This window comes from Bos indicus, chromosome 14 (genome assembly GCF_029378745.1).
Source record: "Bos indicus isolate NIAB-ARS_2022 breed Sahiwal x Tharparkar chromosome 14, NIAB-ARS_B.indTharparkar_mat_pri_1.0, whole genome shotgun sequence".
NCBI lineage: Eukaryota > Metazoa > Chordata > Mammalia > Artiodactyla > Bovidae > Bos > Bos indicus.
Window position 1 is genome coordinate 16,916,753 of NC_091773.1, and position 21,199 is coordinate 16,937,951.

General features: G+C 52.1%; 2 protein-coding genes across 2 annotated transcripts in view; one reads left to right on the forward strand and one right to left on the reverse strand.

Moving 5' to 3' along the window:
* Positions 1-9,318, forward strand: part of C14H8orf76 (chromosome 14 C8orf76 homolog) — a 38,317-nt gene extending 28,999 nt beyond the window's left edge. Inside the window, exon 7 of the mRNA XM_070802495.1 lies at positions 8,442-9,318. Coding sequence (XP_070658596.1) covers positions 8,442-8,549 — 108 coding nt within the window. The 3' untranslated portion in view covers positions 8,550-9,318. The remainder of the gene's footprint in view (positions 1-8,441) is intronic.
* FAM83A (family with sequence similarity 83 member A) lies at positions 1,131-20,778 on the reverse strand. Its single transcript, XM_019974145.2, has 4 exons — positions 20,112-20,778; positions 10,636-10,803; positions 9,712-9,836; positions 1,131-2,295 (listed from the first exon to the last, which is right to left on the reverse strand). Exons 1-4 carry the CDS (start codon positions 20,589-20,591, stop codon positions 1,761-1,763), a joined length of 1,308 nt encoding a protein of 435 aa, XP_019829704.2. The 5' UTR covers positions 20,592-20,778; the 3' UTR covers positions 1,131-1,760.
* Between the last annotated feature and the right edge of the window lie 421 nt (positions 20,779-21,199).

Consider the following 21,199-nt stretch of genomic DNA (forward strand, 5'->3'; position numbering starts at 1 on the left):
CAGGAACTAGGGAGGAAAAGGTGAAGTGAGGACAGAAACACTTTTAAGACGAAGCAGACGCCTCTGCCTCTGTCAGGAGCGTTGTGTTGCTTTTGTTGTTTAGTCGTTCAGTGGTGTCTGACTCTTTTGCAACCCCATGGACTGTAGCCTGCCCGGCTCCCCTGTCCATGGGATTTCCCAGGCAAGAATACTGGAATGGGCTGCCATTTCTTCCTCTGGGGCTGCTTCCCGAACCATGAACTGAACCTACGTCTCCTGCATAAGCAGGCAGATTCTTTACCATCTGAGCCACCAGGGAAGCCTGTCGGAAGTGTCTTTGGAGAAATATAAACAGGGCTAGGCTGCAGGGAGATGCCCCCTGCAGAGTGCAACTCAGGAGGCCAGGTGCATGAGGATCCAGAGGCCACCAGGAGGAAGGAGTCTGTACCACACCCCCCCACCCCACCCCCGGGCTCTGCAGCAAAGGCAGAGCCTCTGAGCCGGGCAGCAGGAAGGCATTTGCTGAGATGAGCTGGTGGTAGGGGGGCATGGAAACCAGAAGGTTCTTGCGGGGCTTCCACACCTGCTTCTCCTGGACCAAAACAGCTCATCACACCCCTCCCCCCAGCCATAACAGCCTTGTTCCTTAGGTCTCAGGCTAACTGTCATGTCTCTGGGAAGTGTCCCCCAACACCCCCTCCCCCACCAAATGGCTGGCCGGCCCTCCTCTGTGCTCCCTAAACATCCTGTGTTCTTATTTCTACCCAAGCAGGCCTAAATTTAGGAGGATCTGTTACCCTCAGGATCTATTAGCACCACAGGAACAAACTGGATGAAAGAGCGATGGGGCTGGTGAGGGCACGGCGTTCCTGCTTCAGGATGTCAGCAAGCCAGGTGGAGGGGCCGGAACTGGAGGTAGCTGATGCACCTGGTGGCTGCAAGGTCAATGTGGGGTCCTCCCTGCTTGCTCAAGGCTGCCTGAACCACAACTGCAGGGCTATTCTCAGATCTGACAACTCAAGCCTCCCAGGATCCAGCCCAGACTCCAGGAACCTCCAGGTCAGCCCAAGGCTCTTCAAAGCAAAAAGCTGAGCTGCCACAGGGCCTTGTCCAGCCCCATCCCCTGGAAGACTTGGTTTGCCCCACCCCAGGTGGCCACACTTTGAACCACCTCACATTATTTCCAGTGGTAGGTTCTGGGCCCCATCCCTACTCACCACCCCAGGGACTCTCTAGTGTTAGGCTCTTCCAGGGAAGAGGCATTTCCGTCCCCTCCCAGAAACATCCAGTATGTCCCCAGACTGTCTCCTGAATCTCTCCCTCCTGAATCCCTGGGGAGTGGGCCATTCCTGGGCACTGGGACAGAGGAGGACCTTGGTCACACCCACCCTCTGCCTCAGTGCCTCAGTTTACCCATATGTAAAACCTGGGTTGCATCAGCCCCTTGTTGCATTACAGGTTCAGGAAATGTTGATATTAAAGCCCTGGCGGCTCTTTGGAAGAAAGATGCTCTATTTTCATGATTTTGTCCTCTAGCTCCCTGCCCACCACCTCCCTGGAACCTTCTGGAATGTGCTACCTGGGCCATACCAGGGGGTCAGGAAGCAAATCATCTCAGGCCTGGGAACATTCAAACATGGGCAATGGTTTCGTCCAAGTGCCTTTAGTTCAAAGGGAAGCAGGTCCAAAGCCACTCAGTGTTGAAGTGGGATCCTTGAGCCAGAAAAATCCAAGAATGCCCAGCCTTGTCCCCGGGGAGGTCAGCTGGCAGAAGGGACTCTTCAGAAATGTGGGGAGGCCTGTAGAAAGGGCCTCCAGGTGTGGGCCACCCTGGGCACCAGGCCCAGGTGCTCAAGTTGCAGCCGAGTGGGCCTGTAGGCGTTGAGGTTGCTGTAGAGGGCCGGCAGGCCGTCATGGGGCCTTGGGGAGAAGTGGGCCTGTGGGGTCAGGGCCCCCCAAGGGCTGTGGTGGGGCTGGAACCTGGAGGCAAGCAGTGGGTTTGGGGCCAGGGGGCTGCCAGGCCCTGAGGACGTGGACAGACTCCGGGTCTGGGGGTTGCTGCCCGTCGATGGGCTGTTGAAGGGGTTTGAGGATGTGCGGTCACTGGCTGAGCCACTGCTGTCACTGAGGCGGCCAGGCGGGGGCCCAGGGGCTGCTCCGGGCTGCAGGGGTGTGGCCAGCCTGGGCGACTTGAGGCCCATGACGGGCTTGGAGGAGGCGTAGAGGTGGCGGAACTCCTCATCGAACAGCTCCACTGGCTGGCCTGTGAACTTGGAGAGGATGTTCCGGTGCACGTGCCCACAGAGCCAGGTGAAGCTGGAGGGAGAGGAGAGAGAGTGAGGGGCGGGGGTGGGGAGGCCGCCGGCACCCTGCACCGGAGGAGGACCTGGTCCAGCAGGACCAGGAGGACGGAAGGTATGCCCACTGCACCTCCACGCCGGCTCCTTCCACCCTGATTGAACCCCCAGTTACTCCTCCTATGGATAACCAAGCTGAAGCTCAGAGACAGTGAGTGTGTGTGTGTGTGTGTGTGTGTGTGTGAAGTCACTTCAGTCGTGTCATAGGTCTTTGCGACCCTATGGACTGTAGCCTGTCAGGTTCCTCTGTCCATGGAATTCTCCAGGCAAGAACACTGGAGTGGGTTCCCATTCCCTCCTCCAGGGGAGCTTCCCGACCCAGCGATCAAACCTGCATCTCCTGCATTGGCAGGTAGCTTCTTCACCACTAGCGCCACCTGGGAAGCCCCAGCGAATGTTTGCATGGAAGTAATTAAGATGCAGAGGAAATCCTTGCCTCGGGTCAGGGCTCCTCCCGGTGCTCAGTTGAGAGCCCCTCAGAAGTCCCCGTGGAGGCACAGAGGGGCCACGTGCTGGCCGAGCGCCAGTGTCCCCCACTGTGCTGCTGGGGGTCACCAGCCGCTGGGGCTACAGCAGCCCCACCTGTGACATACACGACATCTGCCTCTTCCAAACAAATGAGGGTCTGGGCTGCTCCTCGGACGGCAGGGCTATGGGCTCATGAAACTCTAAAGGGTGTAGCCAGGTTCACGGGTGGGACGGGGAGGGAGAGTCCTGTGCTTTGGGGGAATGGGAAGGAGAATACTGTGGGGGTGGGGGGTGGGGACAGGACAGGGGAGATGCTGCATGGAGGGTCTGCCTGGACACTGCGGGAGGACACCCTCAAACAGAGGCCCTGACCTTCCCCCTCATTTACACATTTTATTGAACAAAATGCTTAAGGCATTTACGCGTTATTTTTATGATTCCCTAATTTAAACAGATTCCTTTCTATCTCTGATTGAAAACTCTCATCACCCAGTCACCCCTAAAGAGCCAGATGATACCACAAAAGACTATCAGGTTAGTCTTGACAGTCTAACTATCAAGAGAATCAATAATGTGGGCCCAGGCCTGGAGCAATGGACACAGAATGGTCAGAAGGAGACAGGGTCACTGCGTGGGATGTAAACAGCCTCACCAAGGGTCTCAGCCTCCAGGCCCCAGCTTGTCTTTCCGCCAAAAGGCAGGTCCAGCTTCAGGAGTCCCCTGCTCTGTGAGGCAGGGCGGGGCCCATGCAAAGCTGGGGAAATCCTGGGAAGAACAATGAGGCTTTGTCCAAACCTCACCTGCCGCCCGGGAGCCACCCACACAACCCAGAGAGGTGGGCAGCTAATCTGGGACAGCAGCACTCTTGGCTACGCTAGGAATCAACTGTAGAACTTCCCTGGAGGTCCAGTGGTTAAGACTGTGCTTCTACTGCAGGGTTCATTTCCTGGTCTGGGAATTAGGATCCTGCAAGCTGCACAGAGCGGCCAAAAAAAAAAGAAATCGCCCTGTGTTTTTTGGAATCAGGCTAGATTAGACCAAGCAACTGTGTGCTTTCTCAACAAAGAAGGTCCAAAGGCGCCCAGGCAACTTCTTAGGCCCCACGCACCCTGTGTGCCCTGTGCCCCCGCCCCCAGCGCCCCCATGTCCTTATAGCACCTGAGTGCTACCTCCTTGCCATACTCACTGTGTGAGGGTGCTCCTCCCTTACACCCCAAAAGTCCATTCATCCTGTACTCTAGCTTTTACGCTTTCTTTTATCACCACCCATAGTAAGAATTTTATTTTTATTGGGTTTTTCTTTTCTGACCCTTAAGTACATAGGGGCTTTCCTGATAGCTCAATTGGTAAAGAATCTGCCTGCAATGCAGGAAACCTCGGTTCAATTCCTGGGTTGGGAAGATCTCCTGGAGAAGAGATAGGCTACCCACTCAAGTATTCTTGGGCTTCCCTGGTGGCTCAACTGGTAAAGAATCCACCTGCAATTTGGGAAACCTGGGTTTGATCCCTGGGTTGGGAAGGTTGCCCTGGAGAGGGAAACAGCTACCCATTTCAGTATTCTGGCCTGGACGATTCAGGCCATGGACTATAACAGTCCATGGACTAGCAAAGAGTTGAACACGACTGATCGACTTTCACTTTCACAAGTACATAGAATTGATTTGATCATAATCTTTGGCTCAAGACCCATGCCAAAGATCTATTAATGGCCCATTTACAGTTACGTAGCTTTATTTGGTTATTTTAAATAACCTAAGCACCTATAAACACGGGAACGTGGAAGCCTATGAACAGGGAAGCCTGCCATGGTGCAGTCCACGGGGTCACAAAGAGCCAGACACAACTTAGCAACTGAACAACAAGCATCTATGAACCTACCACCCAAAATAAAAGGCTAGCATCTTGACAATGACCTGCATTTAACCACATGGTTAAATGCAGGAACACATTTTTCCAGTTTCTCCAAAATAGAAGAAATCATCACCCAGAATCCTGTGTCATAGTTCCCATACTTTCCTTTTTCTATAATAAGAAAAAGTTTTATATATTCTCAAAAGTACTGTCAGCCTTCCATATACTCAAGGATGAAAAATATTCAGAAAAAAAAAAGTCTTCCAGAAAGTTTCAGAAACCAAGACTTGAATTTGCCAGTTGGCAACCATTTACATACAGTTTACACTGTATTGGGTATTTTAAGTAGTTAAGACGTGAAGTATGCAGGAGGATGTGTGTAAGTTATATGCAAATTGTACACCACTTGGCTGGATGGCATCACCGACTCGATGGACGTGAGTTTGAGTGAACTCTGGGAGTTGGTGATGGACAGGGAGGCCTGGAGTGCTGCGATTCATGGGGTCGCAAAGAGTCAGACACTACTGAGCAGCGGAACTGAACTGAACTGATATGAGGCACTTGGGTATCCTTGAATTTTGGTATCTGTGGGGATGCTAGAACCAGTCCTCTACAGATGATGAGGAACAATGGTAAATATTTTACTTGTTTTTAACATACATGTCATCTCTGGGGACTTTTTTTCTCTTGCATATTGCTGGTTATCCGTGTTATTTCTTACTGCTGTACTTCACTTGTCTTTGTTGTATGAAGTCCCACCGGGGGCTTTGTCATCCATCCTTTCATTGATAGGCATCTGAGTTGCTTCGATGGTTTTCCTGCTGACCGAGGGAGGAGCACCCTCTCGCACCAGTGCTTCTCCTTGTCTCCTAATGTCTCACAGACCAGTCTTTCTATCTAGGAGTGGAACTGCTGGGTAAAACCAGGTGAATATTCAGCTTTAGAGGAAATGCCTAACTCTTTCCAAAGTCACTGTGCTGATTTGAAAACCCACCAGCGATGGAGAAATTCGTTAAATCCACTATTTGTATGGTCAGTCTTTTTTTTTTTTTTGATGAATAGCCATAAAATGGTAACTCATTCTATCCTTGATTTGCATTTTCCTGATCACTGATGATGCTGAACATCTTTTCAGGTGGTTCCTCCTGCATGAAACTCCTGCTCTCACCTCTCGCCCACACTTCCATTGTGCTGTTTCTCGTGTGTGGTTTGTGGGAGTTCACTGTGATTCTCAGCGCTAATCTTGTCAGGGCATCATGAAAACCTGCTCCCAGTTTGTAATCTGACATTTCACTTACTTTAAGCCATCTCTCAGTGAACCAAAGTTCTTCACTGTAGTATAGTTAGATTTAGCAATCTTTTTTGGTCAGTGCTTTTTTGTGTTCTGTTTAACACAGAGGAGAGTCTGGGTTAAGATGTCTAATCCTTATCCTAAGGTCTAAAAGACATCCATCTCTATATTTTACTAAAAGTATTAAAGTTGTTTTTGACATTTAATTTCTTTTAATCTATTGGAGGTGATTGTGTGTGTGCACGCATGTGGGTGTATGTGTGAAGTAGAATCCGGTTTTTCATATGGAGAATTTTTCCCCCGGTTTCCCCTTTCCCCACGCCTCTGACATGCCCTGTCAAGCACGGGTCTGGGTCTAGGCCTTCTGTCTATCCCTCTGTCACTTTGTCTGTCTCCCCGCCATTGCCACGTTGTCTACAGCACCACAACAAGTCCTGATCTCTGGACAGGCAAGTCCTCCCCACCTGTTCTTCTTCAGACCTATCTTGGCTATTCTTGGAGAAACATATTTTACATCCTAAACTGTTTCCATATGAAAATACGTGCATAACCCCACAACAATTTCCTGAACACCCTTTACCTCAGTGTGCTCTGATTAGTTTTATTCCATCTTATTTCATTTTTTAAGATTTCTGGGCATCATCCACTAACTCAGTTTCATAGATGGTGATGTACCAGGTTGAAAAATGGTGTTCCTCTAGCCACACTGGGGGCTTCCCTGGCGGCTCAGCTGGTAAAGAATCTGCCTGCAATGTGGAGACCTGGGTTGGGAAGATCCCCTGGAGGAGGCCATGGCAACCCACTCCAGTATTCTTGCCTGGAGAATCCCATGGACAGATGAGCCTGGTGGGCTTCAGTCCATGGGGTCACAAAGAGCTGGACATGACTGAAGCAACTTAGCACACATGTACGTAGCCACATTGGATGGCCAGGACCTAACATGAACATTCATTCATTCCTCAGATATTTATGGTCATAGACAAACATGCAGGCACTGTATTGTCTGTACTTCCTTCCAGGAAGCAATAGAAAAGAAAACAGACCCAGTCTAGGTCCTGACACCATGTTTTTTATGATCTTGGCTAGCCAAGTTCATAGATAAGCTCTCTAGGGAATCATGTGGAAGCTGCCACCAGCAAGATGAGTTAGCAGGACAAATACAGCAGGAATGAGCTCTCCAGCAAAGGGAATACACAGCAAGTGCAAAGACTCGGAGGCAGGAAGGGCCTGGGAGGAGGCCCATGTGGCTGCAGCAGCGTGGACGGGAAGAGCCCTGCTGAGACAGAGGCCATGGCAAGAAGGTGGGTTTTTTTCCCCCTAGGACAGTGACACGCATTGAAGGATTTTAAGGATGCAAGTGATTTGATCTGGTTAGCATTTAAAAATCTTTCTGTTCCTGGTAGAGAAAGCCCAGGGGTGGCTGTGCGGGTCAGGTTAAGGTTGCCCCGCCCTCCTCCAGGGATCTTCCCAACCCAGGCATCAAACCCAGGTCTCCCCCATTGCAGGCAGATTCTTTACCAGCTGAGCTACCAGGGAAGCCCCCAGTGTGGCTAGAGGAACACAATTTTTCAACCTGGTGCATCACCATCTGTGAAACTGATTTAGTGGGTGATGCCCAGAATTTTTCAAAAATGACTTAAGATGGAATAAAAATAATCAGAGCACACCGAGGTAAAGGGTCAGGGAAGGAGTGGGAATCAGGGGCCGGTTAGAAGGCCATGCTCTTATCATGTTATTCCTCGAGCTGTTTCAGCTCCCTGCTCTTGCAACCCGTCCCCCTGTTCCAATCTTTTTCATCCTCCAAGCATCAATCCAACCTCCAGGACCTGCCAGCCAAGACCCCACGAGGGGTCATTTCTTAGCGCATACTGACCTTAGAGCACATACCACACTACACTCTGGCCATCCATCTATGTTTCTTGATGAGAGGGAGATGTTCCTAGCACGTGGCACATCACCTGGGCTGAATGAGACCCTCAACAAGAGCTTAGCTGTTGGGACGCAGACCCTCCCCAGCCCCACCCTCAAGGCTCAGCTAGAGAGAGAGCTCTCTGGTTAGCCCTTTGTGTGCATCCAAAGGGAAGGGCCAAAATACCTGAAGCCCAGAGACAGCCAGACTGGAAGGGTGGGGTGAAGGCTTTTCTGGGGGTTTTTTGTTTGTTTTTATTGGTGACACCTATAAGGGTTCCAGGGAAAAGGATCCTCTGAAAAGCTGGCAAACAGATCAGTTGTTCAGTCCTCCCCCTGGGAGCTGGGTTCCCTATAGTTCTCAGGATGAATGGCCTGGTGGTCCTCAAGCCCACTGCCACCCTCCTTCTGAAAGTGAAAGTTGCTCAGTCATGTCCCACTCTTTGAAGTCCCATGGACTGTAGCTCTCCAGGCTCCTCTGTCCATGGAATTCTCCAGGCAAGAATACTGAAGTGAGTAGCCATTCCTTCTCCAGCAGATCTTCCCGACCCAGGAATCTAACCAGAGTCTCCTGGTTCATTTTGCAGGTGGATTCTTTACCAGCTGAGCTACCTGGGAAGCCCTGGAGTCCCCCATATCAAGCCCAGCCTGAGATCCTGGTCAAGGAAGCTGGTGACCCTGGCCCAGTCACCTAACCTGCTATGTGCCTTAGTCCCCCCATCTGTCAATCAGAAGAATGATGCCTCCCTCTACATGTGATGAAGATTAAATCCTTACTAAAGGTCTGATGGCACCTGGCCCAGGACCTGGCTCAACAAAGTGGTTCCTGCTTCCTTCTGCCCCTTCCAAGGTCAAAGCCGCCCCTGCATGCTCTCAGGGCAAATACACATGAACAGAGAGAGGCCTGATTGTCCTTATGGAAAATAAGAGAAGGCCTCCCTCCTCCTTCATCTTCTCTTTCAGAATTTCTTTCTCTGTCCTTTTCAAACATACAGGAATCTTTTTAATGGCTAAACAAGGGCTTCCCTGGTGGCTCAGAGGATAAACAATCAGCCTGCAATGCAGGAGACCTGGGTTTGATCCCTGGATTGGAAAGCTCCTCTGGAGAAGGGAAAGGCTACCCACTCCAGTATTCTAGCCTGGAGAATTCCATGGACAGAGGAGCCTGGTGGGCTACAGTCTATGGGGCTGCAAAGAGCTGGACACAACTGAGCGACTTCACTTTCACTTTCAAGGCACTTGCCAGTCGCACCGCCAGCTCCCCAGAGATGGGGACAGGGGAGATGACTGCTCAGTGGCGGAGGGGCCGTGGACATGCTCTCACCACATCCACGGATGCCACTGTGACAGAAGATGGACGTGCTTTAGGCCAAAGGAATTTGAGAAGCAGGTGCAGGAAGGACTTTCTGACCTCCCCCTTGTCCCTGAAGCTGGTCACACTTTAAATGGATGCATTATCTGGCATATGCATTAATGTCTCTGTACACTGTCTATATTAAAATAATGAAACATTTTGGAAGTAAAATAGGGCCCCCAAAGACAACAAAGCAAATTGCACGGCTTTAGAATCACACCTGAGAGCTCTGAGAAAGGAAACGAGGAAACATCCTATTGCAACACAAAGGGAAACCAAGGCACTTGTAAGTGTCTCCCCACCCAGAATTCCTCCCAGGAAGGACCCAGATTTCCCCCTTTCTCCCAGGCAGGTTCTGTCTCCAGCCTTGTGTAGGTGATGAGTCCCCAGTTCCCCCAGGAGCTGCTTGTGGGTATGTGGGCCTGAGCGGTTGGGGCTGGTCTGCACCGAGCTCAGCCTTGGCCTCCTCGAAGCCCCAACAGAAGGTGGAACCCAGCACTCACCTATACGATCCACACAGGACATATCTCCAGTCTGAGATGATGAACTTCTCCCGGATTTGGCCGGAGAACTTCCTGCCTGACTTGGCACAGTACACCTCTCCTTCCACGCTCCGGATGGAGATGTTCTGTTGGAAGGGAAGTCAAGGTGTCCTCACTATGTATTTATGGTCACACACCTGTCTAGAAATGTCTGGAAGGATGCTCAGCAAGAGCAAAAGGGTTATCGCTAGTTGGTGGGATTATGCGCCATTTTTATGCTCTCCTTGGCTGAATCTTCTAAATTTTCTTCCCTATCCTGACATTATTTGAGTAATGAAGAAGAAAAGAAAAGGGAGATGGTAGAATTCAAACAAAGCAGAAAACAGGAGTGACAGGATGCTCTTCCAGTTCAGGCTCTAAGCACATCCCTCGGAATCCTGCCCTCTCTCCCCTGTCACTGTTTCTTGGGGCCGTATGTTCCTTGTGGCACAGCTACACAGCTTTCGGGCAGGATGGGGTTGAGGTCCTCTGAATCCAAGTCCAGGGGTGTGAGTTCAGCTACTTCTGATGGGGAAAGCAATCATATCACGGGTTTATGGTACCCTTCATTAGTGTCTAGGGCTTCCCTGATAGCTCAGGTGATAAAGAATCTGCCTGCAAAGCAGGAGGCCCCAGTTCAATTCCTGGGTTGGGAAGATCCCCGGAGAAGGGACAGGCTACCCACTCCAGAGTTCTGGCCTAGAGAATTCCATGGACTATATAGCCCATGGGGTCGCAAAGAGTCAGACACAACTGGGCCTCACTTTCACACCGTGAGGAAGGGCCATCTGACCTGGACTTTGAGCAAGAAGTAAATGTTTATTATAGTGAGAGGGGGCATGTGTCCCACGGCGTAGCCTATCCTATGCTCACACAAAGTACTTTCACACCATCACGGGGCCCTACCTTGAGGTGAGTGTCAGAGATCTGGGCTTTGTCACACATCTCCTGGAAGAGCTTCACGCCTCCCTGGTCCAGGAGCACACAGACGAACACCCCGCGCTTGTTGGCCGCCTCTAGGATGTCACAGAAGATCTCCACGTCCGTGAACACGTCCATCAGGATCGCCAGGACCTGGGCCAGGGCAGAGGGGTCAGGGCCAGGTGCTAACTGGTTTCAGCCTAACTCCTCAGTCCCAGCGGGCCTGGGAGATCTGGTCCCATGAGTGCTGAGCTGGGGGTGGTGGGGGATGACGGCAGGACTATGGAAGCATGCAGAGCTGCAGCAGGGCCCTACCCCTCATCTCCAGCCCCTCCTCATATCTTCTGGCCTCTCCTCCCACTGTTGGAGTGGAAAATGCAGAGGAGAATGGAGAGAAAAGCAAAAAAGAGGAGGCAGAGAGGCGGAGATGAGACCAGGGGAGGTGGTTGGGCAGAATCACAGGAGAGGGACAGATTTACAGTTATGGGTTCTTAGCTGTTTGGAGCTCGAAGGCACTCTATGGCCCCTGGCTTTCAAATGTTTTTAAGTCTCAAACCAGACCCTTGTGGAGACCCCAGGAAGTATAAACTAGACTAGATACTGAGCTGCCCCAGTGGGTGGAGGAGGGAGTCCTGCTCAACCAGCAGGAATTGCGTCGTCCGGCAGAGCAGAAACTCGGGGGGTGAGGGGTCTAGATATCCAGTCACGGCGAGAGAAGTACGTGTTCCTGCCAGGCACCCACTCATCCTTCTTGTGCCAACAGCACCCCAAGCTCATTTTATCTTATTTTTGACCACACCACATGGCTTATGAGATTTTAGTTCCCCAACGAGGCATTGACAGGTAGATTATTCAGCAGCCATTAAAATGATCATTATAAGGGTTACATAGAAACTATAAGGAACAGTGAGATGTTTAAGCAAATCTTGCTGTTTAGTATAATGCTCACCAAATGTGTATTAACAATTAACTAAGTGAAAAAAGAAAACAAAGGACTAAATGATAGCACGTCTACTACAATTGCCAGTGAGGGAAGCCGGTATATAGGCAGACAAGAGCAAAGCCAGCACTGGCGGTCATATTTGGCTGGGGCACTGGGGTGAGTTTTTTCTTCAATGTCACCTGTAATAATAATGTTCTGCCACTTTCCTAATAGTTACAATACATATTTTTGGACCATAAACATCTGGAAGTAGCAAGAACAAGAAGAGTGTCACAGAGAGAGGTGAAGGAGTTGGCTGGCACCTACATGGAGCTGACTTGCTGCTCAGTTGCTCTGGGTATCTGGACAGTGGAGGGGACCACTGAGAAATTGCTCATCCAGGGCTACAGGTCACTAGAGATGTTTAGAAACGTGGCTCTGTTAACACACAGTTAAGTACATGTGTGTGTGTTAGTAGCTCCGTCATGTCTGACTCTTTTGTGACCCCATGGATCGTAGCCCACCAGGCTCCTCTGTCCATGGGATTCTCTAGGCAAGAATACTGGCATGGGTTGCCATGCCCTTCTCCAGGCGATCTTCCCAAGCCAGGGATCAAATCTGAGTGTCCCCGCATTGCAGGCAGATTCTCTACCGTCTGAGCCACCAGGGAAACCCACGGTTAAGTACATGTACACATTAAAGCTTATGGCGCCAATAACTCTGAGGGCCTCTCTCCTGAAAGACAAATGCCTCCTCCTCTAAGGTATTGGCAAAAGAGACAGTTCTCTCCCCTTAGGAGGTCAGTAAATCCTCCCAGTTGTGTCCCAGTGAGTCCCTGTTTCCCAGAGCCAGGGCTGGTAAGTGGGTGACTAATGGACAGAGTGTTTTGGCTGGGTTTACAAAAAGCCCAGCACCCTAATGTAAGGGATGCTTGGAAAGACAGGCTCATGGCATCCAGGTTCATCTTGTTTGCCTCCTGTTGGCATTGTCTCCCAGCTGGATCAATTCAAGGTCAGTAACTTCTTCCCGGGGCTCCCCAGGTGACACTAGTGGTAAAGAGCCTGCCTGCCAATGTGGGAGACACAAGAGACTCGGGTTCGATCTCTGGTTCAGGAAGGTCCTCTCGAGGGGCGTGGCAATCCACTCCAGTATTCTTGCCTGGAGAATCCTCAGGGACAGAGGAGCCTGACGGGCTACAGGCCATGTATATGACTTCTTCCATCCCCTGTGTGGGAGTCCCACCTCACAGGGCCTAGTGAGCTGAATGATGAAATCCCAAAAGATACGTCTACATTTTAACCGCCAAAACCGTTGCTGTGACCTCATTTGGAAAAAAAAAGAGTCTTTGCAGATGCAATTAAGACTCTCAAGCTGAGATCATCCTGGACATTTTGTGCACATGTGCTAAGTTGCTTCAGTCATGTCTGACTCTTTGAGACCCTATGGACTGTGGCCCGCCAGGCTCTTCTATCCATGGGATTCTCCGGGCAAGAATATTGGAATGGTTACCATTTCCTTCTCCAGGGGATCTTACTGACCCAGGGATCGAACCTGCATCTCTTACATCTTCTGCATTGGCAGGTGGGTTCTTCACCACTGTACCATCTGGGAATCTTCTTAGGGCCAATCAGATGGGCCAGCATGGAGGCATGGGGTTGGCTGAGAAGGAGAAGGAGGTACTTCCCGTGCTAAGGAAGGAAGTCAGCCTGGGAGCACAGCCTGGCAGGGCAGCTTTGGGGATCTGGAGTCTCAGAGAGATGGAGGGACCCAGTCAGGGGCCTGCAGGTCTGCTGGGGCGGTACCCACAAGCAGCATTCATCCTGCGGAGACCTCAAATCGTGGCTGAGAACCCTCCACTACCAGCCAGGCAGACGTGAGTTTCTCATGGGCTGGAAATCTTGCTACTTTGGGGGAGGCAGGAGGCAGGAGGGGAGAGGCGATTTGGATCCTGGTGGGGCCACCAACCATGTTGGGACCAGTTGTTGGAGGCACTTAGCACCCCACGCCCCACTTTGTCCTTTGATTGCTACTCTTCCCTCTTTCTTTCATATGTGCTGATGCTCCCTTAAAAAAAGCAAAACATAATTTTCACTCTTTATTTATTTATGCCTCACAGCATGCGGGATCTTAGTTCCCCGACCAGGGCTTGAACTCGCGCCCCTGCAGTGGAAGCGTGGAGTCCTGGAGTCCCTGATGCTCCCTTTTTGAGTTTGGTTGATGTGTAATAACCGCAGCACCTGAGCACCTGATTTCCTGAGCAACTACTCAGCCGCACGTTTATTTTCTGTGACCTTCACAACACCATGACCCGGACTTCCCTGGTGAAGAACAGGGGTGCAGAGATGTTAAGTAACTTGCCAAAAGCCGCAGGGCTGGAAGGCTGGAGATGCCCTAGATCCCAATCCAGAGCCACGCTCCCAACCAGTCTACCGTGAGCTAAGAGAAGAACTCATCTCTGTTTACATCAGATGTAGTCTGTCCCTTCTCTGCTTGTGGCTTAGGGATGGGTAGGGAAGGAGAGTCAAGCCTGGGAGGGTTGGGGGACCCCAGAGAGCAGAGCTCAAAGAGAACATGAGCAGAAAGGGCCCAGGTGGGCCCTCCACCATCACCTATCTGCTGACCACAGGGTGAGGGGGCCAAGACCCCTTAGAAAGGCAGCTGTGAGAGGCCTATCCCCTCCAAGCATATGCTCCCCCTTTAGCGTCACCTCTGTCCGTGCCTGGTGCTTCTTGCCATCAGTGCCCACCTGGAGCAGTGACAATACAGCACTGAGCCCCAGCACTCAGGGGAGGAGGGACTTACTCTAGGGAACCCCATGGGAGGGGAGACAGGCCAATCACAGAACCCAGGAGGATGGTGAGGGTTGGGGGGTGGGGAAGGAGCACTTCCACTGGTCTTTGGAGGCTCCCCACCCCATCCTGGTGGGACTGGGCTCTGGCCCCCAGTGGAGGCGCCCTGTTGCCTGTAAACTCCACAGGCCTAGGGGGTGGGGGGTGCTGGAGCCCTCTCTCCCAGGTCTGCCCTCCCTCAGCAGCCCATGTCAGAGGAACAGCCAGAGAGCTCGCCATGGGGCCCCTGGTGGTGATCAAGGCCCTGGAGTCCCAGTTACCAGGTGCGGGGCGGGGACGAGCTCATCAGCTTCCTCAGCGCTTGGTGCGGTGGGGGCAGGTTTCCTGCTGTGTCCCACCCCTGAGCCTTGTTCTCCCTTCAGCTGCTCCCAGGGCAGGGGCTCGGCCTGAAAAGGTGGTCCTTGACACCTAGGGGTGGGGGCATGGAGCTTCTTGGGAACCGGATTACAGCTGCCCCTTTGCTCCTCTGCATTGCCCCACTCCCCCACCCCCCACCTCCCCAGGGAGCTGGGTAGAGTTTTCTTTCTGCACTGAAAGGGAGAGGAAGAGGAATGCAGCAGAGCTGGGGGCTTGTCTGCTCAGGGTCTCCAACATTTTGGCCTCAGGACCCCTTTACACTCTTAAAAATTACTGAGGCTTCCAAAGAGCTTTGTTTATGTGGATTATAACTGTTGATATTTGTCATATTAAAAACAAACTGAGAAAACATTTAATGTTTATTAAGCATTATTTTAAAACAACTAATATTTGTTACTTAAACTCATCACATGCTAATATGAATAACAATTTTAGGGCAAAAATAACTGTACTTTCCAAAGCAACAATGGAGTGAGCAGAATGGCATTATTTTTCAGTTTTGCAAATCTCTGTGGTGTCTGGCTTAACAGGAGACAGCTGGTTCTCATATGGCTCCTGTAGCAATCTGCTGTGATGTGTTGTTTACGGGGAAGCATATAAAGATAGTCCAATCTCACACAAATGAGTGGTTAGAAAGGGCAGTACCTCACAGACTCACTGGAGGGGTCTTGGAACCTTCGGGGATCCTGGACCACACTTGGAGGATGGGTTATTCATGTTTTTTATTTTCTGTATTTTGTGATGCTTTGACATCCCAGGGTTAGTTTATTATTAGAGGTGGCAAACACCTTGCCTAGGAGCAGCCTCTGAGATGCTAACCAAGCAGTCCAGACCCATGTCCCAAGCCTCCGTTATCTAAGTCTCCAGCATCCTGACAATATTTCCCTTCCCACCCTAAATCACCCCAGTGCCAAGTATGGGACAGCCAGGGACCACCTGTGGCTCCGAGCCTTCGGAATTATTCAAACGAACCAGTTCTCAACAGTTTACCTCACCCTGCCTTGCCTTGCCTTGCCTGCAAAATCACAATAAAGACTTATGCCCATGCATTCCCTGGCTCCTCCCACCCCCCAACCCCGCCATGGACCCTGGTGCTCCCCACGTGGCCCTGCATGGTGTGCAGTGCCTCCTGCTTCTTGGTGAAAGTGAAGTTGTTCTTTGCGACCCCATGGATCATAGACTGCCAGGCTCCTCCGTTCATGGGGTTTTCCAGGCAAGGGTACTGGAGTGGGTTGCCATTTCCTTCTCCAGGGGATTTTCCGGACTCAGGGATTGAACCCAGTTCTCCTGAATTGCAGGCAGATGCTTCACGGTCTGAACCACCAGGGAAGAACTTGGTACTTAACCCAAAAGCCAGCTATCTTTAGACCAGCCATAAAGGTTTGCAGAGATCAGAGTTGACTTGGCCCAAGGGTCCAACCAGCTCCTCTTTGGAAATTTTAAATTAAAAGACAAAATTTAAAACAAGGAGACAAGGAGAAAAGCCACTCTAAGTTGCTTTGAAATCACTAGCACTTACATACTATCATGAATAAAGACTAACCTATATAAACATCTTCTACTGCCGAAATAGGTTCTGGTACTTATTTCCTGATTTGCTGCTGCTGCTAAGTCTCTTCAGTCATGTCCGACTCTGTGTGACCCCATAGACGGCAGCCCACCAGGCTCCCCTGTCCCTGGGATTTTCCAGGCAAGAACACTGGAGTGGGTTGCCATTTCCTTCTCCAATGCATGCAAGTGAAAAGTGAAAGTGAAGTCGCTCAGTCGTGTCCAACTCCCAGCGACCCCATGGACTGCAGCCTACCAGGCTCCTCCATCCATGGGACTTTCCAGGCAAGAGTACTGGAGTAGGTTGCCATTTCCTGATCTATCCTATGTATAAATCTGTAAGGAACCATGGCTATTATCTGTTTTCTTGTATCCTTAAAGTGTGAATGAGTACTCTAGGGAACTGCAAGTGAAAACCTCTTCCTTCCTGATAGTCCTTTCCAGGTCTCCCTGCCTCCAGGGCATCCAGCCCTCTCCCTCCTCCTGACCTCTGCTCTTGACCCACCCTGGGCCTGAGTTCCTTTCCCTCCCTTCTGTGCTCAGCAAACTCTTACTCATCCTCTGAGACTCAACTCACAGGTTAACTTTTCCGTGAAGCCTGCCTTAGTCACGCTCCCCTCTGCTCCCAGGCACAGAGGGTTGTTCAAGTCCAGTGTCCCCTCCACTCCCCTAAGGGCAGGTGGCTGGGAGGAGGGATGCCTCTTGTTCTGCTCTGCCATCCTGGGTGCAGGGCCTGGCCAGTGTAGGCTTTGTGGAATAAAGGGATGAGAGCATAACAGGAAACAGGGTGAACTCCTGCTCCATAGGGAATGTAAACTGCTGGCTCTGTTCGTCCCTCTCTGTTCTTTCCTGCAGGGGCTGAAGCCATAGGAGAGGGAGAGCACAAACCTGCTCCCGCCCTCCCCCTCTGTGTGGACGCTGCTTCCCAAGGACCGCCTGTGACTGGGGATCCAGCCTCCCTGGCATCTCTGTCACTCCTGAGCCCTGTGTGTGTGTGTGTGTGGTATATGGGAGTGATATCACAAACTGCCTGCAGGAGCCTGACAGCTAACAAAATGAAGGTCATCAGGGCCTTGACATTGTTGTAGTTTAGTTGCTAAGTTGTGTCTGACTTTTTGCGACCCCATGGTCTGTATAGCCTGCCAGGCTTCTCTGTCCATGGGACACGCTTTTGAGCAAAGTCTGGGAGATAGTGGAGGACAGAGGAGCCTGGCATGCTGCAGTCCGTGGGGTCACAGAGAGTCAGACACGACTGAGCGACTAAACAATGTCAGGGCCCAGGATGAGAGGGACTGATGAAGAGAGCAGTGACGGCGACCCACACAAAGGGGTGGCCTCGACTCAGCACCCACAGAGCCAGTCTTCCGACTCGCTGAGAGGAGCTAGAAATTCTTACTATTGAGTGGAATCTTGTGATTTTTAAGTGTTGCCCTAAGTTTGTAACATGCTGTGTGGATAGAGCAAAAGTCAGCAGCAGGCCTCGAGTTCACAGAGGTGAAGAGAGAGCCGCCTCCCTGGGTGGGGTTGGGGCAGGAGAAGGGTTTGGTGGGGGGGGCGGGGCGGGGGACACGGTGTTTCACAAGCCCTCACCTGGCTGCTTTCCAGGAGCCTCGCTCCCCCTTTAAGCTGCAGCTGCGGTTGAGAATTTCACCACCACCCCTGGTCCCCGCCCCTCGGGAGAGCACTGAACTTCAGCACAGAGAGGCCAGAGGTAGCACACTTCGGAACAGGCCCTGACAGCTGGAAAGGACCTTAGTCCAGTGTGGAATCTGGGGCCTGGGGAGGCCCAGGGACTTGCCCTGGGTCGTGCAGCCCAGCCCAGGCAGTGTGGGCACTCCTGACTGCCCGCCTGAGCCCATCAGCAAAACGTGAAATATTGCTCTGAAGTAGTCTAGCAATGTGAAAGTCGATGCTCTACCCCCTGTTATCTTCTATTTTGTTCTTCAGAATTCTACTCCCTCTCTTCTTTTAAGTACAGCTTCCCCACTGCTGGTGGCTTCTTCTGGAGCCATGAGATTTCACACAGGGACTTTGGTCCAGTGGCTAAGACCCTGCATGCCCAGTGCAGGGACCTCAGTTTCGATCCCTGGTTGGGGAACTAGATCCCACATGCTGCAACTAAGATCAAAGATCCCATGTGATACAACTAAGACCCGGCACAGCCAAATACATAAATATTAAAAAAAAAAAAAAGGATTTCACACAGTATTGGACTTGGGAGGGGAGTCCATCATGAGAGTGGATCTTAGCAGAAAAGGAGCTTAAATATCAATGTGTTCTTTTTCAAGTTCTTTTAGATGTAACAGAATTAATGCTTTGGTGGCTCAGATGGTAAAAAATCCGCCTGCAAGGCAGGAGACCCAGGGTTGATCCCTCGGTTGGGAAGATCCCTTGGAGAAGGAAATGGCTACCCACCCCAGTATTCTTGCCTGGAGAATTCCCATGGACAGAGGAGCCTGGCAGGTTACAGTCCATGGGGTCACAAAGAATTGGACATGACTGAGCTACTAACACGCACACACATAAATGTAAAATAAATAATTTGAGTGATGAGACAGGGAGACCCTTTATGGATAACAAAGTATTCTCCTGGGAAGCCATTCTCACCTCTGGCTCTCTGCAGTTTTAGGAGAAGAGGTGGCACCCATACCCCTATGCTAAGGAGTCATTTTATGCATGTGGGTAGAAAGATCCCCTCTCCTGGGCCGACAGTGTGCAGCCCCTGTGGATCCACAGTTCCAGGAGCAGCAGGAGAACTCCTGACCAAGTGCCAGTCTCGGCGCCTTAAATTCTGCCAGCTAAGCTCTGGTCCTGAAGGATTTTTCTTCCTCTAAAGTCACCTATTCAAAGGTAAACACTCTGGGGAGGGAGAAATCTTTTCTGCTGCTTCCTCTGTCCTCTGCCGACCACCGGCTGGATTCAAGCGCTGTGCTGAATTTGTGGGCAGACAGGGCCAGACAAGTCTGAGAGGAAACGGGACAGGTTTGCATCCCAGTGGAGCAGCCCCTTCATTCAGAAGCACAGACACGAGGCGCCTTGCCTGGCCTGGGGAACTCAGGAAAGCCTGCCTGAGAAGGGGACTTCAGTCCCCTTTGGTCTTGAGAAGGAATAGGTGTTAGAGGAGACGCCAGGAAGGTGAGGAGGCTCCAGGCAGAAGGAACAGCATGTGCAGAGGCCTCAAGACAGAGCCTGGTGGGTTTGAAAACCTCCAGGTCACTCAGGATTGAGTGGCAAAACAGGGGAGAGGAACTGGAAGGGCTGTGAGCTGCGCTGTGGAGTCAGCTCTTCCCAGTGGGGGCAAGTGGGAGCCACTAAAGACTCTAAGCAGTAAAGGGGACAAGTTCAATTTGAAGTATAGAAAAATTGTCTACAGGGATTTCCCTGGCTGTCCAGTGGTTAAGACTGCGCTTCCACCACAGGCAGCATGGGTTCAAGCCCTGGTTGGAGAACTAGGATCCCACAGGCCGTGTGGCAAGGTCAGAATGTAAAAAGTGTTTACAGCAGCTTGGAGACTAGGCGGTCAGGGATCAAAATGGGAGAGGAGGGTCAGAAGGGAAGCTGTTGTAGGAGTTCCAGTGATGGGTGGCCAGGAAACCCGGATGGTGACAAGGGGGAATCCAGAAGTCAGTGATCTAGGGCCAGGCAGAGAGAAACATCCCTGGTTCCACCCTACACTCCAGTCATCTGGACTGCATGCCTTAGAACAGGAGGCACCCCTTTCTGCTTTCCTGAAACCCCCACCCCTACCCCTGTGGCCAAGGAGGCGCGGGCTCCGCCATCGCTACCTGGCTGGTCCGGGTGATACAGCGGCGGATGAGGTCCCTGATGTTGCTGTGCTTGTCCGTCTGGAAGTACACGGTGGCGCTGGACTTCTCCTTCATGTAGGGCTTCTCCGCAGAGGCCCAGGTGTGCAGTAGGGCCGGCTCGCTGCCCTCTGAGGCCACGGGGAAGTAGGTACCTGATTGCAGGGAGCAGGTGTCGAGCCCCTTGGGGCCTGCCTCAGCCGCCCCTGGGGGCTCCGGGGCACAGGGGGGCTCCTTGGCCTGGGCCTGGATGTACTGGGCCTCCACTGAGGACAGGAAGTCCACCTCGCCTTCTTGGCTGAGCGCCTGCCAGTAGGCCTCGGGACCCCCATCCAAGAGGGCATCTGTGGCCAGCCGGGCACTCTCATTGTCGCTGAAGTCAGCCCTGGCTGGCTGGACCCACTGGCTCTTGACATCTTCCAGGCGTTTCTGGATCTTGCCCACGTGTCTTGCCCGGCTCATGCTGCCCTGATCCTGAGTCGGGGGGTGGGGGAGCAGGGAGCAGCTGGCACCTGAGCCCTTCCTGATGTCAGGGCCACACTGCCCAGGAGGAGCGGGGCTCCTGGCACCTCTGGAAAGCACCCTTTCCTGGCACTGCTGTGCGGCTCACAGCCAGGACTAGCTGCTCCTAGGAGGTGGTTTACTGCTGTCCGGAGCAATGCTTCACAGGGCTCATCACCCACTGCCAGGGGTTGGCTTATCTCTGAGCAACGCCCGCCCTGCCCGCTGGCCAGGAGGGCCGGCTCCTTCATGCCTGGGCACACTCAGCCCTGGGAGACTTCCTCTCCTCCCAGCAGCCGCGCTGAGCCGGCTTTCCAGCTTGTTGTGCAATTCTCCCCAAGCTCCTCAGGCCCCACTTAGGAAGCCAGCAGGCTCTCCCAGCTCCGGTGTCACCTGGTGCCTGGGGTCCCCCTCCTGAGCTCTTCAGTGCAGACGCTGATTGGTTCAAAGACAACAGTTTTCCTGCCAAGTCCCTGAGATCCTGTGTCCATCTGGTCCCTGTGTGAGGAGGGAAACTGGGTGCCTGCCAGGCAGAGCTGTCTATCTGGCTTTCCTCCTTTCTCTCAGTG

Bases quoted from the DNA above. Each gene is read 5' to 3' on its own strand.
- FAM83A (XM_019974145.2), bottom strand. From the start codon at position 20,591: ATGAGCCGGGCAAGACACGTGGGCAAGATCCAGAAACGCCTGGAAGAT. The intron at 10,804-20,111 runs GTAGCGATGGCG...GCCCTGGCCCAG, and splicing joins GTATCACCCGGACCAGCCAG to GTCCTGGCGATCCTGATGGA. The intron at 9,837-10,635 runs GTAGGGCCCCGT...CCCTTCCAACAG, and splicing joins TCTCTGACACTCACCTCAAG to AACATCTCCATCCGGAGCGT.